We start from the raw sequence: 23,396 nt of genomic DNA, 5'->3' as shown, positions 1-23,396 counted from the left end.
AATATAATCCAAACCAGAGAAAGAAATAGTAACTCAATCACACAACAAGACAGTGTGGAAATGAGGATGGATCCAATGGCTAAGATGTGGAAGACCACACTTGGTAAGTCAACTACATCCCAAACCATACAAAGGTAGCATCCTAGTGTTCATACTGGGTTCACCTCAAACCCAAGAACTGGGTAACTGAGAACCACTATGATTCCTGGGTCTGACACAGAATTAGATCTAAGCTGTTAATATGAAAATGTAACATCAGGTATCCAAAGGAAGTATCTCACATACAATCAACACCTCCAACTGTGAAGCAGGTTGGAACCATCCAACCAAAGAGCAAAACTATCCACATAACAAGAGAAATGGGAAGAGCCAATGATAGTCACAGAAGAGCAACAGGTAATCACAAAATCATATATTAAAATCATACCATACTGATTTATTCAGTGACAGCATAGCAGGGATGGGCAGCTATTTCCTTCCATGAAGTTCATGGATTGTACGGTCCAGAATAAATTATTTCTGAACCAAATATTGCAAGGTTATTTAGTTAACAGTGATCTTGTAAAACACCCCATCCGAAAGATTAGCATGTACAGCCATAAAGTGAAAGTGCAATTGAACATGGTCTACAGTGTAGAGTTAAAGAACACTTTATCAGGCATCACTCGCAACAGAGTAATGAAGGAATGAGGGTTGGGCCTCTAAAATAAAATAAACAAGTAATAAAGACTCACTTAATATTAGAGTCACACCATAGATCAGAGTATACTACAGGTGGAAGGTGAAACCCGAGGAAGTCAAATCTGCAATATTATGTAAGGAATGGGAGATGAATCTGTTAAGATTGGTTCACATGCCCGACTGCAGGATTTCTTCCAGAGGTTGAAGAACATGAGAAGTGAGAGGAAAGGGAGGTGCTCTGTATGCTGGGAGGAAGGAAAAGAGAAATAAGCCAATTGGATCAAACGACAAACCCTACTGGTGAGGGTAGAAGGGGAGAGACTCCTCGATGAAGAGAGTTGCCAAGGGATAAAGAGAAGAGAATGGGAACTATGGAAGGAAGCTCCAACATTATAATGTAGGACATACATATGACACAGAAGTATATTCAGATCAAGACAGAAGTAGAGATGAGGAATAGGAAGTAAGGAAATCAGCAAAAAGGATAAGTTACCCTCAAGCTGCTATAATAATGTAGGACATAGATATGACACAGAAGTATATTCAGATCAAGACAGAAGTAGAGATGAGGAATAGGAAGGAAATCAGCAAAAAGGATAAGTAACCCTCAAGCTTCTATAATAATATAGGACATACATATGACACAGAAGTATATTCAGATCAAGATAGAGGTAGAGATGAGGAATAGGAAGTAAGGAAATCAGTAAAAAGGATAAGTTACCCTCACAAAAAGGATAAATTACCATCACAATCCCCCAAGATTTTAGGGAGAAACAAATGAACATGGTAAGAATGGGTGATATAAAAACTTCACAGTAATGGGATAAAAACCCTGTAAGAAACTCTGAGATATTGGAAATAGTAAGGAGAGTAGCAGTAAGAATATATATGTAAAAACAGCTCATTTGGGTTGAGAAAATTTTTTACGTAGAGGAGTGAACAACGTTTCGACCTTCTTCGGTCGTCATCAGGTTCGCAAAGAAAGGAAGAGGTAACTGTGGTCAGCTTCCAGTCAGTTACCTCTTCCTTTCTTTGTGAACCTGACGATGATCAAAAAAGGTTGAAACATTGTTCAGTCCTTTACGTAAAAAATTTTCTCAATCCAAACAAGCTGTTTTTACATATATATTTTTCTCTACAAGTGTTTTCTCGACATCACTGAGAGTAGCAGTAAATCCCCATGCCTGGGCCCATATGCAAGAGACATTTCACTTTTGCTGATACACTACCATAGAGGAAGGATGGATAAACTGGGCCAAATGAGAAGCTTCCTGATGAGAGAAACCAGATCTCCTTGCCAAGGACCAGACAAAACCCAAACGTGAAGACAAGGGACATAGAATTGGTGATTGGGGTTGACGAAAGAGAATGTATATTAAAGAAAGTGGTACCAAAGAAAAAACAACTGTAGGTGGAGTAAGTGAGGAAATCATGGTTTAGCTCGCCAGTCAGAAGGAATCAGAAAGACCCAACAAAGAGTGGCATGAATCACAGAAACTACCTCATGAAGCAATCAGACAGGAGGATAAATATATAATCATTTGTGTGATCAATCCTGGCTGAAGACATTTATAGCTAGAGCCTAAGACTGAGAAACTGATGGCCAAAAGAGCAGTTACTTGTGACTAAGGGCAATAGCAAAAGAAATGATGTGAGGAAAACCCCACAGACTGCAAAGCCTCTGGAAAACATGAAGTTGAAAGATCCACTCTATTGAATGAACCTTATTGGGGCAGGAGACAATCCACCATGAGGATAAAAGCACCCAGAGACATGATATACAATTAAAGGAATGTGTCTCCAATACATAAGCTCAGTTTGTGAAAACAGAAGGATCTTGACCAGGTGCTGTCCTGGTAATTGTTATAAGCCACCACTATAAAATTACTGAAATGGATCATCATGGCTTGTTTGGGTTGAGAAAATATTTTACGTAGACATCACTGATTACAAGACAATGTCTGGCAATGGGAAGAAAGTGATACAAGGTCCTAAAAATGACTAGAAGCTCAGGGACATTCACATGTGAAATTTGTTCTTTCAGATACCAATGACCTGAAGCCTCCTGGTGATCGATCCATGCAACCCAGCCCCTGAATGGATGCATTTGTGAACAAGGTGGTTGATGACAGGAGTAAAACTCTGGCAAATGATGTGGAACAGATTCAGTAGTGTTTTGGGTAAGGAGGTCCAGAACCACCTCTAATAGATATGGTTAAGTTATGGGATTCCAAAACAAAAGGAAAGAAACAGGTATATGGGGCTAGGAAGGTGGGGCAAGAAACAGAATTCTGAATCCTTCTGACAAAACCTGAAGAGCCCAAACATACAAGATGAAAAGGTATAGTTTGTTGTTGAGAAAAACAGTGAGCTGCTGCACCACAAGAAGGAGGGACAGTTAAAAGATAGGAAGGGAAAGGATAAGAAACGGGAATCAGCGTTATGTGCAGCACTGACCAAGATAAATAGGCAATCAGATGAGAAATTTTGTATTGTTGTTGGGCAGATACCATCCAAGATTTCAATGGGTCTGGGACTGTATCAAAGACAAAACATCCTAAAAAATAGAGCCACATAAAAATCCCATATATAGAAAGAAGGGGAGAAAGTTAAAGATAAAACAGCATCATGACCATGTTTGTAAAGCCAGAGACAAAGATGATAAACAAGTCAACATGGAGTGAAAGAGGAAGAGGATGTCCCCATAAAACTCATACAGGAGATGGATTGTGAAAAGGTACCTCATAGGATTGTGATGATGAGATGGATGTAGGAAAATTGGGAATGAGTAAGACTAACAGGAGATTTGGGGCCCATTTCCCCAAATGGGCAAAAATGAACCCAAGAACTGTTAGTCAAGATATGGACAGTCAGCCTTATGAAAGTGAGGGCCAAGTGATCCAAAGTCTGTGATCCTAGGAATAAGGCATATTAACACCATCACCCAACTGGAAGACAAATTGGTCAGTATGAACCTGAATGTTTTGGAATGGAGGGAACATCAAATAGGGTTGGTAACTTACATTCATGCAATAACAAAGGATGTGGGTCATAAGATAAAGAGTTAGGGATAAAATGTCACATATTAAAGCCCAAAAAACTGTGAATGGCTGAACAGGATCATCAGTGAGTATATGGAATGGCACATCAAAATCAGGAGTAGAAAACAGGTGATCAAAGTCCTCATTAACCTGATCAGGTCCTAAAGGATCAGGAGAAGAGTGACAAGGGCTAGAGATAAAGGTTGTCCGATGTAATGTTCCACCTCTCAGTAAATAAATGAGAAATCTTCTCTTGAGTCATTAGCACATGAAGCCTAAAGTATACTGCTTGTCAATGGTAAAAAATAAGAGTAAACATATCAAACAAAAAACAAACTGAGTCGTAAAAATAAAGTAAACCATTTCAAAAAGTTTCCAGTTTCAAAGACTGAACTTGTAAAAAGTCAACTGCATGCAAGAGCTACCAAACAAGAAGTGACAGTAAAGTAGAAGCTCAAAGTGACTGTAGTGACTGGTGGAATAATGATACAAAGTGATTTACATGACAGACACGTTGGAATCTTTTTACTCTGATGGGGCTGCGAAAAGTTTCTGAAATGTGTAATACAAATACTCACGTAATTAGGGCAACTCCAAATGGGTATAACTAACCTTGTGTTTTTTATTCACTCTTAATAGCACAACATTCATCAAAATAAATTATTATTTTATTATAATTTCTAAATATTTTTATTAAGAATCACAATATATCGTAAAATTGTTAGACCCGATGTTTAAATAGAAAGACTTAAATGATCTTACATTTAGTTGGTCTCTTGTTACAGCATTTGGTTTCAAATCTTTATCACTTCTAACACTTCTTACTAACTTGTGGTGTTTACTTTCCACAAGGTTTTCCTGAAACATAACAATGACTTTATTTTGTGACATCTACTGTACAAGGTTAATTGAAACATAACTACACAGTTTTATAATGTTTACTTGACTGAAATGTAACTACACTGTTTTATAATGATTACTCAACAAGTAAAATCGGATTAAGGGTTTTATTGGCCCGAGCCTTTTCAACTTATAGGAAGCCCCCTCAAAACAGAACCTCTATGTGCAATACATTTATAATCATAGTGTGAGGTCCTGAGCTTCAGCCCACTTAGCCCATGCCTCTTAATCTGGGGTTGTCTACAAGGTTGACTAAAACATAACCACTACATTATTTTATAATATTTACTCTACAAGGTTAGCTCAAACATAACTACTACATTATTTATAATATTTACTCTACTAGATTAACTCAAACATAACTACTACATTATTTTATAATATTTACTCTACAAGGTTAACTGAAACATAACCAATACATTATTTTATAATATTTACTCTACTAGATTAACTCAAACATAACTACAACATTATTTTATAATATTTACTCTACAAGGTTAACTGAAACATAACCAATACATTATTTTATAATATTTACTCTACTAGATTAACTCAAACATAACTACAACATTATTTTATAATATTTACTCTACAAGGTTAACTGAAACATAACCAATACATTATTTTATAATATTTACTCTACTAGATTAACTCAAACATAACTACTACATTATTTATAATATTTACTCTACAAGGTTAACTCAAACATAACTACCACATTATTTATAATATTTACTCTACAAGGTTAAGTGAAATGTAACCAATACATTTAACAATGTTTACTCTACAAGGTTAACTGAAACATAACTACTACATTATTTTATAATATTTACTCTACTAGATTAACTCAAACATAACTACTACATTATTTTATAATATTTACTGTACAAGGTTAACTGAAACATAACTACTACATTATTTATAATATTTATTCTACTAGATTAACTCAAACATAACTACTACATTATTTTATAATATTTACTCTACAAGGTTAACTGAAACATAACTACTACATTATTTTATAATATTTACTCTACAAGGTTAACTCAAACAAAACTACTACATTATTGATAAATATTTACTCTACAAGGTTAACTCAAACATAACTACTACATTATTTTATAATATTTACTCTACAAGGTTAACTCAAACAAAACTACTACATTATTGATAAATATTTACTCTACTAGATTAACTCAAACATAACTACTACATTATTTATAATATTTACTCTACAAGGTTAAGTTAAATGTATTGGTTACATTTAATATTTACTCTACAAGGTTAACTCAAACATAACTACTACATTATTTTATAATATTTACTCTACAAGGTTAACTCAAACAAAACTATTACATTATTGATAAATATTTACTCTACTAGATTAACTCAAACATAACTACTACATTATTTATAATATTTACTCTACAAGGTTAAGTGAAATGTAACCAATACATTTAACAATGTTTACTCTACAAGGTTAACTCAAGCATAACTACTACATTATTTTATAATATTTACTCTAGAAGGTTAACTGAAACATAACTACTACATTATTTTATAATATTTACTCCAGAAGGTTAACTAAAACATAACTACTACATTATTTTATAATATTTACTCTACTAGATTAACTCAAACATAACTACTACATTATTTTATAATATTTACTCTACAAGGTTAACTGAAACATAACCACTACATTATTTTATAATATTTACTCTACAAGGTTAACTGAAACATAACTACTACATTATTTTATAATATTTACTCTACAAGGTTAACTGAAACATAACCAATACATTATTTTATAATATTTACTCTACAAGGTTAACTCAAACATAACTACTACATTATTTTATAATATTTTCTCTACAAGGTTAACTGAAACATAAGTACTACATTATTTTATAATATTTACTCGACAAGGTTAACTGAAACATAACTACTACATTATTTTATGACATAGAATGATATGAGTTGCAATAAGACAATACAATGTCATACAATAGTCCAGATACATGTCTTAGCAACATCTACTGATACTCCATAGATGCAGAGCTAATCTATATAATGTTATACATTTTGTGTCACTGTTGCAATATAAACACAACTTCCTTTTAGTGTACAATTCTATGCAATCGAAGCATTTAGACCTGAATCTAAAATAAATCACAAAATATTTATACGTCGCTTCCAGTCTACACCTGTACTGATACTCACTTAGATCCAATCTACGTCGACATAAAGAGTTGAAGGTCCTCTATATTTGGTTATATATCGTTGGCACTAAAGAAAATGTTATGAAGATGAAAGAAACCTATTTACCGAGAGTTGTTTTTCAAGTTAGGTGATAGAAATGAAACAACTGTATTGTCACACCCTATACATCTAGGTCAGTGTATCCTGAACTCTCATAGTTGGACTTTTGCTGTGAATACTCTTGTATTTGAAGACTGATAAAGAAATGGACACTTACAAGTTTTTTAAGGGAATGCAGTTTCTTGATGTGGCAAATGAGACCAATCTGTGACTAAAAGTGTAGATGATTGTGGTAAAATGACGCTGAAAACAGGAACATTTGAAGGAGTGCTTTCAATTGTATAATTTAACAGACTATCTTAAAAAACTATCAGATAAACCTGCTACTGAAATGTTTAATGTTATTACTGTTTACAGCTCTAACTTTAAAAAATTAAGTAATGAAAATATTGTGATAAAAAAACCATTCACTGTATAACAATTTATAGGCCACACCTCCAGAACCAGGAATTAAACCAATACAGGAGAGACAATAACAGCTGTGTGTTTGAACAAAAACATCTGTGATTGTGAGCATCTACCTCACATTTGGTGTACTGGATATGTGAACCTCTTATGTATGAGTACATGAAGTGTGTGTTCACAAAGTACAGACTGATTTGTCTCTACAGTAAACTATATCACAAACCATATGGTTCAAACATAAACCAATATCAAATAAATGAACCATCTAACAATCTTCTACTGTACTTGTCACATGAAGAATTAGGTTTACAAAGTAAAATTCAGTTTCAATGAAAGAGGTGATTTTCTAACAATTTTCTTCATAAAATACTTCCAAAATAAAAGAAACTATCTACCATCATTTGAATTAAAAGAAGACAAATGACATAACAGTTCATCTTCACTTTACTGTAAAATATGACATGACTTTCAACATTCCATGTTTTTAAATTGTCTGTTCTTTCAAGTGCAAACAGCTTCACGAAAACCATTATTATATTGCTAAAGTCTCATAAGTAGAACTAAAACAAATATATAAATGTTTCACTCTACAAATTCATTCCATACATTTTTACAAGAAGAGTGGAAACTTGAAAAAGGTACTGATGATTTATATTACAATATATAAGCAAGAATATCTGAAATATAGAAATTGTTTTAAAATTCAATATTACAAAGAATGACTGGGCGTGTTATCTTTTATCTAAATATTATTTCATTTCAAAGAAATCACAAACACATCAAATAGCCATTGATAGCCATGAGATTTTCACGCGCAAGGTTTTCCATTAAAAGTTGTCGAGTTTCTAAACCACAAAGAAAACCACATCTTATCATATGATCACAAAGTTCACATATTTTACATTCACTGGTCAATTGGGTGGAAAGGAAAACTCCAGCCAACAACAACAACAAAAACCTCACACAACATAGCTACACCTACACTGGACCACAGCAAGTTACATTCTTGTAACATCCACAACACTAAATAAAAGTTCTCACCAGGGCTATTTCTGGGTCAGGAATAAAAACAATTTCTGCTACTGGGTGATGTTGACAATCTTCCTCTGCATCCTGTAGTTTAATTATCAGATTAAATAACACAACCAGAACAGTAAATAAACATTAAATACTTGTGTTGACAGTCCTACTCTACATCCTGTAGTTTAATTATCAGATTAAATAACACAACCAGAACAGTAAATAAACATTAAATACTTGTGTTGACAGTCCTACTCTACATCCTGTAGTTTAATTATCATATTAAATAACACAACCAGAACAGTAAATAAACATTAAATAATTGTGTTGACAGTCCTACTCTATATCCTGTAGTTTAATTATCATATTAAATAACACAACCAGAACAGTAAATAAACATTAAATACTCATGTTGACAGTCCTGCTCTACATCCTGTAGTTTAATTATCAGATTAAATAACACAACCAGAACAGTAAATAAACATTAAATACTCATGTTGACAGTCCTACTCTATATCCTGTAGTTTAATTATCATATTAAATAACACAACCAGAACAGTAAATAAACATTAAATACTTGTGTTGACAGTCCTACTCTACATCCTGTAGTTTAATTATCATACTAAATAACACAACCAGAACAGTAAATAAACATTAAATACTCATGTTGACAGTCCTACTCTATATCCTGTAGTTTAATTATCATATTAAATAACAGAACCAGAACAGTAAATAAACATTAAATACTCATGTTGACAGTCCTACTCTATATCCTGTAGTTTAATTATCATATTAAATAACACAACCAGAACAGTAAATAAACATTAAATACTCATGTTGACAGTCCTACTCTATATCCTGTAGTTTAATTATCATATTAAATAACACAACCAGAACAGTAAATAAACATTAAATACTTGTGTTGACAGTCCTACTCTACATCCTGTAGTTTAATTATCATATTAAATAACACAACCAGAACAGTAAATAAACATTAAATACTTGTGTTGACAGTCCTACTCTACATCCTGTAGTTTAATTATCATATTAAATAACACAACCAGAACAGTAAATAAACATTAAATACTTGTGTTGACAGTCCTACTCTACATCCTGTAGTTTAATTATCATATTAAATAACACAACCACAACAGTAAATAAACATTAAATAATTGTAAACTTAACCCCTTAGCTGCAGAATATGCCTTGTGGTCTGATTGTAAACTGACAGGCAATTGTGGAACTCCTCATATGCTGAGCTTTCATTTCTTTTGACTAACACCCAGCAGAATGCACCCAATTAATTGCTAAATTCTGATTGGTTGGTTATTTATTTCCACTTACAGAGTTGTCTATTTTTGCACTGTGATGTCATTTTCAACAAGAAAACTCCACAGCTAAGGGGTTAAGTAATTACAGCTCACACAGCACAATGGTTGTGGAAATCTGTAAATTATGTTTTAGTTTATATATAAATTGTTGCTATTACTGTTTATTGACTACTGATTTATTGTTACTTTTTACAGATAGTAAAACATTATATTTCAAATTTTAAGTAGTCCCAGTAAAATGCAAATTTATAATGACTAATTAATCAGGTTTGGATTCCTTGATCCAACATTATACTACATCAATATTAAGGACCACTGAAAGTAAATTGTATTTAAAATAATTTATTATTCACTTTGACATCAACTCTACAGTAGTGACTTCAATCAATAGTTTAATTTTCAGTTTCTCAAAATATTCATTTTACATTTGTAACACACTTTAAAAACCTTACCTGTTCAAAGTATACAATGCTGTATTCAGTGTTGTTCATTACTACACAAGGAAACTCTACCATTAAATACATGAAATTTGAACTACGTTTCTCTTGTTCATTAATCATTTCAATTTCTCTAAATGTCAGTCGATCTAACCAATCCACCTTCATGATGTGTCCATTTCGATGCTTTTTGCTGAGCTGAAAATGATGGAAATATGTTTACAACAGTCACAATCCTGTCTCATGTTTACTACAGTCACGTCCTGTCTCACGTTTACTGCAGTCACAATCCTGTCTCATGTTAGTAGTCACAATCCTGTCTCATGTTTACTACAGTCACAATCCTGCCTCACGTTTACTACAGTCACAATCCTGTTTCACGTTTACTACAGTCACAATCCTGTCTCATGGTTTAGTAGTCACAATCCTGTCTTTTTACTACAGTTACAATCCTGTCTCATGTTTAGTACAGTCACAATCCTGTCTCGTGTTTACTACAGTCAGAATCCTGTCTTGTGTTTACTATAGTTATAATCCTGTCTCGTGTTTAGTACAGTTACAATCCTGTCTTATGTTTACTACAGTTACAATCCTGTCTCATGTTTACTACAGTTATAGTCCTATCTCATATTTACTAGTCACAGTCCTGTCTCATATTTAGAACAGTCACAATCCTGTCTCATGTTTACTACATTTACAATCCTGTCTCATGTTTACTACAGTTACAATCCTGTCTCATGTTTACTACAGTTACAATCCTGTCTCATGTTTACTACAGTCACAATCCTGTCTCACGTATACTACAGTCACAATCCTGTCTCGCGTATACTACAGTCACAATCCTGTCTCTTGTTTACTACAGTCACAATCCTGTCTCGTATTTACTACAGTTACAATCCTGTCTCGTGTTTAGTACAGTTACAATCCTGTCTCGTGTTTAGTACAGTTACAATCCTGTCTCGTGTTTAGTACATTTACATTCCTGTCTCGTGTTTAGTACAGTTACAATCCTGTCTCGTGTTTAGTACAGTTACAATCCTGTCTCGTGTTTAGTACATTTACAATCCTGTCTCGTGTTTAGTACAGTTACAATCCTGTCTCGTGTTTTCTACAGTTACAATCCTGTCTCATGTTTTCTACAATTACAATCCAGTCTCATGTTTAGTACAGTTACAATCCTGTCTCATGTTTTCTACAGTTACAATCCTGTCTCATGTTTTCTACAATTACAATCCTGTCTCATGTTTAGTACAGTTACAATCCTGTCTCATGTTTACTGCAGTTATAGTCCTATCTCATGTTTACTAGTCACAGTCCTGTCTCATGTTTACTACAGTTACAATCCTGTTTCATGTTTAGTAGTCACAATCCTGTCTTTTTACTACAGTCACAATCCTGTCTCATGTTTACTACAGTTATAGTCCTATCTCATGTTTACTAGTCACAGTAATGTCTCGTGTTTACCACAGTCACAATCCTGTCTTGTATTTACTACAGTTACAATCCTGTCTCATGTTTACTACTGTTACAATCCTGTCTCATGTTTACTACAGTTACAATCCTGTCTCATGTTTACTACAGTTACAATCCTGTCTCATGTTTAATCCTCATTTGATGATTTACAGTTTCTGTTGAACTGTTAGAAAAGGCAAACAAACAATCACCACTTTTATAAATATGGCTTCTTAGTTAATGTCAGATGTTTCAGTAACAAAAACACGTACAGAAGAAAGACAGTTGAACATAAATAAAATAAGGGATTTAGTTTTATCAAAAGAAAAGTTTCAGATTTGGTAGGCATTGTTATTACAAGACACAAAAATAATAAACATAAGTTCAAATACTTCATGATAACAAGAAACCCACTTGAAGTAAAAACATATCTGAGAACATCTGATATATCCTGAGTTACAAGTTCAAACACTATCGTAAGAAAACCACAAAATAGCAGAGAGAAAGTACAATATATGTGTTGTAAGTTTGTAAGGCATGTACACAATATTAGATACATATAAACTCTCTAATTACAGACTATTATTAGTTAATTAACAAACTAAGAAGTCTTAGTGTAATATTCTGTAAGGTGTCATCTACTCAGTCTGTTGTATGATGAAAAGCAATTATATTTTTATTTCCTAACCTTAAATATTCTGACACAAACAAAGCTATACCTTATGAGACCTGTAAAGATACTTGAAAATTATCTCACACATAAATACCTCAGGTACCAATAGTTTACTTTATTTTTAAGATACAGATAAAAGAAAACCACATGTTCAAACAATTATTCTAAAAGTATATCAAACAGTAACAAGATAAAGTGTAACATACAACCTGTGGTAATTAAAATGAGTTGCATCCCATCAGTAATTCTAATCCATTATGTTATTTACATGGCATAGGTTTTAAAAGTAACAGCTACAATACCTTAGCAAGTCTGTTCATTCGCTCTTTAGAACTGAAAGACTTTCCTGGTGTGGAGGTTTGTGTACTTCCGTCAGCTTGGTCTGCAGGCCAAAGCCTCAAATCGTGAATCCCTTGGCGTAAGGCACTACCACAAAAACAAACATCTTATAATGATGTACAGTTATCACACCTGAGACTGAATCTAACAAAACCTGTAGATTTCATTAGAACTTAACATCTTATAATGGTGTACAGTTATCACACCTGAGACTGAATCTAACAAAACCTGTAGATTTCTTTAGAACTTAACATCTTATAATGATATACAGTTATTACATCTTATAAACAGTTAAAGTCTACAGTAATCTGGTTATGACTTTGGTAAATAACTGTTTATTTATATGAGTGTCAATGAAACACTCCAACAACATATCTAGATTTTACATCTTCATTTTAACCAAAGTTAGTATTGTTTAGAGCACGTATAGACTTGTTACACAGTTATTGTTTCATTGTTTGGAAGTCAGAATACATCTGACAAACATTTTTCTTATCGTTAATGTACAAAAGCAAATATGTAAGTGTTAAAGCTACGTAAATGTAAACACTTAAAATACTTTTTAAATAAACATTTGTGAGTGCTAAATTATGAACTTAGAACATTAGCTAACAAAAATACCAGTAAACCTTGCTATAATTAGCTTGTATTAGCTAGTAATGTTAAAACTGTTTTAGATATACACTAGTTGCATTAGCTAACAAAAATACCAGTAAACCTTGCTATAATTAGCTTGTATTAGCTAGTAATGTTAAAACTATTTTAGATATACACTAGTTGCATTAGCTAACAAAAATACCAGTAAACCTTGCTATAATTAGCTTGTATTAGCTAGTAATGTTAAAACTGTTTTAGACATACACTAGTTGCATTAGCTAACAAAAATACCAGTAAACCTTACTATAATTAGCTTGTATTAGCTAGTAATGTTAAAACTGTTTTAGATATACACTAGTTGCATTAGCTAACAAAAATACCAGTAAACCTTGCTATAATTAGCTTGTATTAGCTAGTAATGTTAAAACTATTTTAGATATACACTAGTTGCATTAGCTAACAAAAATACCAGTAAACATTACTATAATTAGCTTGTATTAGCTAGTAATGTTAAAACTGTTTTAGATATAAACTAGTTGCATTAGCTAACAAAAATACCAGTAAACCTTGCTATAATTAGCTTGTATTAGCTAGTAATGTTAAAACTGTTTTAGATATACACTAGTTGCATTAGCTAACAAAAATACCAGTAAACCTTGCTATAATTAGCTTGTATTAGCTAGTAATGTTAAAACTGTTTTAGATATACACTAGTTGCATTAGCTAACAAAAATACCAGTAAACCTTGCTATAATTAGCTTGTATTAGCTAGTAATGTTAAAACTGTTTTAGATATAAACTAGTTGCATTAGCTAACAAAAATACCAGTAAACCTTGATATAATTAGCTTGTATTAGCTAGTAATGTTAAAACTGTTTTAGATATACACTAGTTGCATTAGCTAACAAAAATACCAGTAAACCTTGCTATAATTAGCTTGTATTAGCTAGTAATGTTAAAACTGTTTTAGATATACACTAGTTGCATTAGCTAACAAAAATACCAGTAAACATTGCTATAATTAGCTTGTATTAGCTAGTAATGTTAAAACTGTTTTAGATATAAACTAGTTGCATTAGCTAACAAAAATACCAGTAAACCTTGCTATAATTAGCTTGTATTAGCTAGTAATGTTAAAACTGTTTTAGATATACACTAGTTGCATTAGCTAACAAAAATACCAGTAAACCTTGCTATAATTAGCTTGTATTAGCTAGTAATGTTAAAACTGTTTTAGATATACACTAGTTGCATTAGCTAACAAAAATACCAGTAAACATTACTATAATTAGCTTGTATTAGCTAGTAATGTTAAAACTGTTTTAGATATACACTAGTTGCATTAGCTAACAAAAATACCAGTAAACATTACTATAATTAGCTTGTATTAGCTAGTAATGTTAAAACTGTTTTAGATATACACTAGTTGCATTAGCTAACAAAAATACCAGTAAACCTTGTTCATAACTCACTATCTATACTCCTTCATTCCAGTAAGTACATTTACACACTTTACTCTGTTAGGTCATATTTTAAACTTCAGTATGTTTACACAGAAATGATATTCTTCTTACCCATGCTTTCCAAAGAGAGAGACAGTGGTGCCACCTACTGGAACAGCTTTACGAGGGCCATACACATCCCATACTGTACAAGCTAACAGAGCATCCCGTGGCAAGTCACTAAATTTTACAGGTAAAGCCAACCATTCATTCCAACTGTAAAACAAGAAACAAGAACTGTTTACATGGTACACTTTGACCAGCCATTATCAAACACCATAAGGCAATTGATAAGGAGCTAGTATAGAACTGATTCTGGGGTTTTTCCACCATTAAAAGTCCACAGTGATTAGTCACTCTATCAGCTGCTAAAGTTCAACAAACAGTTTCTCCCCAGACTACAAGTCTTGTTTCAGCTTTTAAATATTTGTTGAGTCATTAAATACTGAATTTTATGTCTTTACTTTGGTATACTTATACTGTACTTGCTGAAAAAATAAATCCAAACAGATACAACTGAGCTTTGTATTATTTCAACATAATGAAAATGTTCTTAAATATTTATAATTTGATGATTAAGTCACTGATCTATAATAGTTCAACCAACCCTGTCCTGTCCTACTTCAGTGTAAGTCTTCCCAAATGAAGTCTGTACATCCAGTTTCAGCAACAAGAATTTCCTTAAACACAATGTCCTGTCCTACTTCAGTGTAAGTCTTCCCAAATTGAGTCTGTACATCCAGTTTCAGCAAATAGAATTTCCTTAAACACAATGTCCTGTCCCACTTCAGTGTAAGTCTTCCCAAATGAAGTCTGTATATCCAGTTTCAGCAACAAGAATTTCCTTAAACACAATGTCCTGTCCTACTTCAGTGTAAGTCTTCCCAAATTAAGTCTGTACATCCAGTTTCAGCAACAAGAATTTCCTTAAACACAATGTCCTGTCCCACTTCAGTGTAAGTCTTCCCAAATGAAGTCTGTATATCCAGTTTCAGCAACAAGAATTTCCTTAAACACAATGTCCTGTCCTACTTCAGTGTAAGTCTTCCCAAATTAAGTCTGTACATCCAGTTTCAGCAACAAGAATTTCCTTAAACACAATGTCCTGTTCTACTTCAGTGTAAGTCTTCCCAAATGAACTTTCTCTACCCATTCAATTTCAGCTTGTTTATACGTACCTCAGATTTGTACAGATTCTCACCAATTTGACAATTTTTAAATATTCACTCTTTAATTTCTCAAATAGTAGAGAATGGGTCTGAAAAAATATGCCAACAATTTGGTATTGTAGTGAACATGAGATCTTTTAAAACTTGAACATGTAATAATAGGCATCAGTAACATTCATGAGGCCACAAACATTTCTACAGATTAGCTGCAGTATAAACACATTCAAGAAATTCTAATAAAAACTGAAAGGTATTAAAAAGATTCAAGATGTTCTGATGTACACTGTATAAACAGAATTGTAAAACATCAGAGTAGGTAGTACTAAGGTTAAGTGATGTCCTGATGTACACCACATAAACAGAATCTTAACAGAATCAGTTCAGTAGAACTGTCAATTAAATTCAAGAGGTTCTGAGATGCACTATATAATAATCTCTTTACAGCAGATAAATACAGTTTAATTACAACTTCATTGTTTGCTTTTGTTCTTTATTAACAAATTAAACTGAACTTAAAATAACTATTTAAACTATCTAAGTTCCATTCTGCAATCCCCTTTTGTGTGTGAGATGATTTAACTCGCCGTCTGTCAGGTAAATAACACTATTACTTAAAGACACATGTAATATAGTAAAATTAAGCACCGAACGCAACTGAAAACCTAAGGATTCTATGTCTCTGTCCCATTACAATGTAGTTAACATACCAGGACTGAAAACTTGAGGATTATTGTTTGTGTCCCATTACAATGTGGTTAACATACCAGGAATAAAACCCTGAGGATTCATGTTTTGTACCATCACTGGTTAACGTTCCAGGACTGAAAACCTGAGGATTCTTATTTTTGTCCGATTGCAATGTTACTAACATGCAGGATTAAAACCTGAGTACTCTTGTTTTTGTACCATCACAATGTGATTAACATACCAGGACTTAAAACCTGAGGATTTCATGTTTGTGTCCCATTACAATGTGGTTAATATACCAGGATTAAAACCTAAAGATTCCCTGTTTGAGATCATGAGTGTTAAAGTGACAGTCAAATGCTCCTCTTTATTCAGAAAAAATCAGCACAAAAATTTATGGTTATTGTTATCAACCATCAGTCTTTTATCTAACCTACCTGTTAAAAAACTTGGTGGTTGATATTATCAACCATCAGTCTTTTATCTAACCTACCTATTAAAAAACTTGGTGGTTGATGTTATTAACCATCAGTCTTTCATCTAATCTACCTCTTAAAAACTTGGTGATTTGTGTTATTAACCATCAGTCTTTTATCTAATCAACCTCTTAAAAACTTGGTGGTTTGTATCATTAACCAGGTGTCTTCACACTTAGGGAATGGATGTTTACAAGCTGTTTTGTAGCTTTGCACAAATATTTGAAATTAACTAACAAAAATAAAGTTATTTCCTTGCAGATAGTGAATATACTGAGAATATGAAGTAAAATCAATGGTTAGTGTTTATGTTTACAAGATAATTGTCAAGTCTTATCACCTTCACAAGTTTGATAACACCTGGTTAAAACAGGATTATATTTAAACTTCTATAACAGAATTACTCAAGTTTTCTGGTGTAAAACTTAATGGTCAGTTATTTGTGGACCAGTTTACCATAAAGAAATGTATAACCTTTACATAGAAACACTGCCAGTAGTTCAGTTTCTTTAAATTACCCTACATTCAGTGACATCTTAGAAATTATTTAAGGTAAAACCTACTTCTTAATAATAAAATAAAAATCAGATGGCTTTCTTATATATTTGGGATTATTACATATGCTACAAATTCTTTAATGGAGATAAATAAAGCTGTATGGACAAACAACAACAAAAAGGGTACTTTTACTTACTTCCAACGAGTAGTGAATGGTTTGTATGAAGTCTGAACAGGGAGGGACAAGGGCTTTCCATCCGTGAACACCTGGCACATCACATACATATCTGAGCATTTTTCTTCATACATGCCCGAATACTTCAATAGTGGGTCATCAATCAAAGCTTGGTAGCTTGGTCTGTCACGCCTCCCTTCCAGGGTTCCTCTTGGTAACAAAACAAAGGGAATTATAATTAGTTTGGGGAATGAAAAAGTTTATGTTTAAGTATCATTCAAAGAATCTATCTGATGTGAAACATGTTTTTACTTATTATGTTACTGCTAATCCCTAACTAACTGGATTCTACTTCTAATAAACAACTAGTTATGATTACATTTCAAGGTATGACTATCTTACAGGTGAACAACACATTTGTGAAAGTCACTGGCCCCTCCCATCATAACTGTTTAACATTTTTTCTGCAGAACACAAGATGGCACAGAGATTTAGATAAAATGTCATTTTGCCAGCCCAAGTTCTGACCAGAAAAAAATGGGGCGTTACACCCATATTCTTTTAATAATGAGGTTCGTAGGACTAACATTCACACACATATTTACATACAGGTTCTCTTGTTCTATGTACAAGTTCAAACTACAATGCAAGAAAATATATATGGTATTCATACAAAGTGAGTACACGATTAAAGATAGCTTCAAGAACATGCTAGTACCATAAATGTAATTTATAAGCATGAAAACTTACATTTTGATTCTGAAACTTACTGCCAAGTCACAACTGTGTATATAATTAAACTTTCGATTTCCTTTCACATCACTCGCCATATCTACGACCATTTTTTCAAAACAAATTAAGTTATAGTGCCCTCTAACGGCAATATTGTATAAGTGCTGTAAATATTGAAGAAGGCCTCAATATGTTGTGAATGAAGATAAATTAAGAGGTACCGTGGAAGCTAATTCAAAGATGACAGTTTGGACACTTGCAGAAGACTGAGAAGTGTCAAGTGCATCTGTTTCTCATCACCCGGCTGCAATCGAAAAGGTCAAAAAATTGGACAAATGAGTACCACACTATTTGACGGAAGGGCAGAAACCGGTTGGGAACAAGAAGAAATCATTCTTGAAGAGAATTGTTACCTGCGACGATAAGTGGATCCTATACGACAATCAGAATAGATCAGGACAGTAGTTAGATGCAGATGAATCTCTAAGATAAGCGCCGAAACTGCTTTTACACCTACAAAAAATATTATGGTGACAGTAATTGTCCATTACTCCTTCCTGCTACCAGGTGAAACAGTTACAGCATGATCTTAGAGCCATCAGATGGATAAAATTCATCGAAAATTAACCACCAAATAGCCATCATTGGTGAACAGGCATGGACCGATTGTGCTACAAGATAACGCCAGACCCCAAACCTCACAAATCTCCATTTTAAAATTGAGAGAACTGAAATATGAAATTGTGGAGGTTCTACCATACTCTCCTCACATATCTCCAACTAATTACCACCTTTTACAGCTTTTGGAGCTGTTTCTGATCAATAAAATTGGTGTTTGTTAAAAATACGGCGTTTTATTATTTTATTCCTGTACAATCGGCCATTCAGTATAAACGATCTAATGAAAACTTTTAGGAAGAAGCTTATTATTAGGCTTGAAGTTTTGTTACTTGTTTGCATACAAAAGAAGTAAAAGTTTAGGAACACATTTTCAGACAAGTAACATTAAGACCATGAAACATGATCTGCCTTGGGAATTGAGATAATAAGTTAAAAGGGGTTTATGAGATACATATGTTAAGTGTTTACAAAGTAGGCATGTTTGCAAAAGTAATAATAGAGAAGACGTGGAATGTAATTGGTTTACTGGCAAATAGAAGTGAATGTTTGATAAATACTGTGATGAACTATATTTTAAATTATGTAATTTATATTTCAGCTAGAAGGCACATTAACATAAAGATTGCCACAGCATATTCGGTTATATTAAAAAAATAAAGAACTGTAACAAGAACACGTGTTACATTATAAATGTTATGGGGTTTGGGACTCGAACCAGTGACCCTCGAGTTAGGAGTTAACTGCTCTAACCACCTAACCATGGTGAGGGGTGAGGGTAACGAAAATGATTAATATTTCATGTGATAACTATAAACCCACTTGAAGTGGCACTATACAGGGAACCCATTATTTCCTGACAAATAATTGATAGTTTTAAATTTTTTTAGTCTTCTTAAACAATAATTACAAAGTAGTTCCATTTGTTTTTGAATTTCGCGCAAAGCTATTCGAGGGCTAGCCGTCCCTAATTTAGTAGTGTAAGACTAAAGGAAAGGCAGCTAATCATCACCACCCACCGCCAACTCTTGGGCTACTCTTTTACAAACGAATAGTGGGATTGACCGTCACATTATAAAGCCCCCACGGCTTAAAGGGCGAGCATGTTTGGCGCGACGAGGATGCGAACCCGCGACCCTCAGATTACGAGTCGAACGCCTTAACACGCTTGGCCATGCCGGGCCTAGTAGTTCCGTTGTTGGTATGTTTTGTTAATTATTTGATGTGTGTGTTTCCTTATAGCAAAACCACATCGGGCTATCTGCTAAGCCAAGGGAATGGAATCGAACACCTGATTTTAGTAGACATACCTGTGTACTAACATAGGCTAATTCTGTGGTAATGTAACAAGTGTATCACGTATCTTTGTGTCATATGTTATAGTGGTTACCATAAATCTATTTTGTGTTCTATTGCAGGTTTCACCAGTAATATCTTGTTTTGTCTTAGCTGACTTTGTTCCTTTGTCATTGTCAAGTTAATAAAACTTGTTCTTTCTGAGAGTATGCTGCACATTCTGCAAGGATGTCGACAACAGTGGACATTCAGTCAGTATCTACACGTTGCAGCTATTGTGACTGCCCTCTCTCTCTAGCGGCCCGGCATGGTCAAGCATGTTAAGGCGTTCGACTCGTAATCTGAGGGTCGCGGGTTCACATTTCCGTCGCGCCAAATATGCTCGCCCTTTCAGCCGTGGGGGCGTTATAATATTATGGTCAATCCCACTATTCTTTGGTAAAAAAGTAGCCCAAGAGTTGGCGGTGGGTGGTGAAGACTAGCTGCCTTCCATCTAGTCTTACACTGCTAAATTAGGGACGGCTAGCACAGATAGCCCTCGAGTAGCTTTGTGCGAATTTCAAAAACAAACAAACAAACTCTCTCTCTCTAGCTATATACAATAAAACCTGTCTAAGCCGGAAATATCAAAATTTTGTAGTATTATCTTAAGATTTCTCTTATAAAACGCCCTCTATAGGACAGAAACGTAATATGAACGAAAAACTATCTTTCACCTGTCTCATCTATCAACAAGTAGGATTAGAACCTGAGTAAGGCAGAGAAAATTTTTTTGATTAAATAATAATTTCTTGTTTAATTAACAATTTCTTTAAATATTAATAGATTCTTGTTCAATTAACAATTTCTTTAAATATTAATAGATTCTTGTTCAATTAACAATTTCTTTAAATATTAATAGATTCTTGTTTAATTAACAATTTCTTTAAATATTAATAGATTCTTGTTTAATTAACAATTTCTTTAAATATCAATAGATTCTTGTTTAATTAACAATTTCTTTAAATATGGCTTTGCTATACTAAAAACACACACACAAACACACACTTTTGGTCACACGTGCTTATGGAAAACTGGATAAACCATGGGTAATAGGTAAAAGTGAAAATCACGTTGTTTCAAATATTTAAGGAAGAATCAACTTACTGTGGAATGGAAAGCGAATAATAAAGCATGGATGACAAGTGCTATGTTAGAGGAATATTTGAACAAATTAAACAAAGGAACAAGAAAATAGGAATATTCTACTTTTCCCAGATAATGCAACTTGTCACCCAAAAGTTCAACTTTCAAATGTTCATATGGTTTTGGGCCCGGCATGGCCAAACGTGTTAAGGCGTGCGGCTCGTAATCTGAGGGTCGCGAGTTCGCATCCCCGTCGCGCCAAACATGCTCGCCCTCCCAGCCGTGGGGGCGTTATAATATTACAGTCAGTCACACTATTCGTTGGTAAAAGAGTAGCCCAAGAGTTGGCGGTGGGTGGTGATGACTAGCTGCCTTCCCTCTAGACTTACATCGCTAAATTAGGGACGGCTAGCACAGATAGCTCTCGAGTAGCTTTGTGCGAATTTCAAAAACAAAACAAATTCAAATGTTCGTTTAGTCTATCTACCTCCATGTACAACATCAGTTCTACAGCCACTAGATAATGAAATTATACAGTGTATAAAACTGAAATACAGAAAATTGATGCTTCAGCATATGATTGCAAACATGGACGACTGTAAGAGAGCATCTGAAATGACAATGAAAATTGACATGTTAGATGCAATTGCATTTTTAAGTCATTCAATCAAACGCATAAAAGATGAATGTGTAATAAAGTGCTTTAAAAACTGTGGATTTATTCTTTATAATGGCGGAGATTGTGGAGAAGTTGTTTGTTATGACGATTCTTGTGAAATCTAAACTCTGATCAGATTGATGCAGATGATTCTGTGAATGCGGAAAGTTTTGTGAACGTTGACAAGAATGTTTTAACAGAAATTGATAAAAATTGATTTAAAATCTATAATAGAATCTCAAGATGGTAACAGTGTGAGAGATTCAGAAGCTGAACAAAATGGAGAAAGATAGTGGTTTGGTTTGGTTTATTTTGAATTTCGCACAAAGCTACACGAGGACTATCTGCGCTGGAAAAGACAGTGAGGAAATAAAAATTCCTATTTCATCGCAAGCTTTAAGTTATATTAACTCTTTCAAATTGTAGGCAAAAATGAAGGGGGAAAATGAATTTCATGAAATTGGCGTTCTCCTTTAACCACATAAGAAAGCTCATTAAAAAGACGAAACAGTTGAAATTGGACACTTTCTTCGAATAAATTTGATTGAGATTTTGTGTACTTATGTATATTTTGAATGTCTATTTCTGTTCTTATTCTAATATATATAGCATAATATATATTCACAAACATCTTACTTCCCTCGAGTCAAGCAAGTATAACTTTCTGCTAAAAAATTATATATAATTGAGGAAATGCACATTCACTGTCTGAGTCGGAAATTTTACTCGGTCCCGTGCGATTCCGCATAAGACAGGTTTTACTCTATATATAAATTTCACACACATATATAAACTAATTTAATAGAGACAAACCTCGCGCCCCCCGCTAATACAGCGGTAAGTCTATGGATTTACAACTCTAAAATCAGGGGTTCGATTCCCCTCGGTGGGCTCAGCAGATAGCCCGTTGTGGCTTTGCTAAAAGAAAAACACACCCGCAAACCCCGCACAGCCAACAACCCTGGGCAGATAGTGGCGTGATATTTATCTACGTAGTTACTAGCTTGTGTTTTGAACGCATATTACAAAAGTTTAGACGTTTTACCACAATATATTTACAGCTGTATTCATTCACAGAATTTTCTCGTATATTTTTATTGTTTAATTCTGCCGTATTAATGTAATGTGAGTGTTAATTTTGTAATACAGCTTTCAATATATTCGTGAAGAAATGCTCCTACAGTTTAAATATTGTAGGGACAAAACCTACCTTCCCCTTATTAAACAGTGACCTATGTTTTCGGCCTTCAGTATGTTGAAAT

At 33.5% G+C, this 23,396-nt stretch overlaps 1 protein-coding gene across 4 annotated transcripts in view; it reads right to left on the bottom strand.

Moving 5' to 3' along the window:
- Pi3K59F (phosphatidylinositol 3-kinase 59F) overlaps positions 1-18,574 on the bottom strand; it is a 44,077-nt gene extending 25,503 nt beyond the window's left edge. For 3 of the 4 annotated variants that reach the window (XM_076494027.1, XM_076494028.1, XM_076494029.1), the window contains exons 1-7: positions 18,456-18,574; positions 17,727-17,915; positions 14,773-14,916; positions 12,565-12,688; positions 10,153-10,335; positions 8,391-8,462; positions 4,485-4,580 (exon numbers count right to left, since the gene is read on the bottom strand). In XM_076494027.1, coding sequence (XP_076350142.1) covers positions 4,485-4,580; positions 8,391-8,462; positions 10,153-10,335; positions 12,565-12,688; positions 14,773-14,916; positions 17,727-17,915; positions 18,456-18,547 — 900 coding nt within the window. In that variant the 5' untranslated portion in view covers positions 18,548-18,574. Of the gene's footprint in view, positions 1-4,484; positions 4,581-8,390; positions 8,463-10,152; positions 10,336-12,564; positions 12,689-14,670; positions 14,739-14,772; positions 14,917-17,726; positions 17,916-18,455 lie in introns of those variants that run through there. The other variant, XM_076494030.1, reaches the window with a different exon arrangement.
- Positions 18,575-23,396: the final 4,822 nt, after the last annotated feature.

Source organism: Tachypleus tridentatus, chromosome 3 (genome assembly GCF_004210375.1).
Source record: "Tachypleus tridentatus isolate NWPU-2018 chromosome 3, ASM421037v1, whole genome shotgun sequence".
In the NCBI taxonomy this organism is placed as follows: Eukaryota; Metazoa; Arthropoda; class Merostomata; order Xiphosura; family Limulidae; genus Tachypleus; species Tachypleus tridentatus.
Note: the sequence above shows the minus strand (reverse complement) of the source record. Positions and strands in the feature narration are given on the sequence as shown.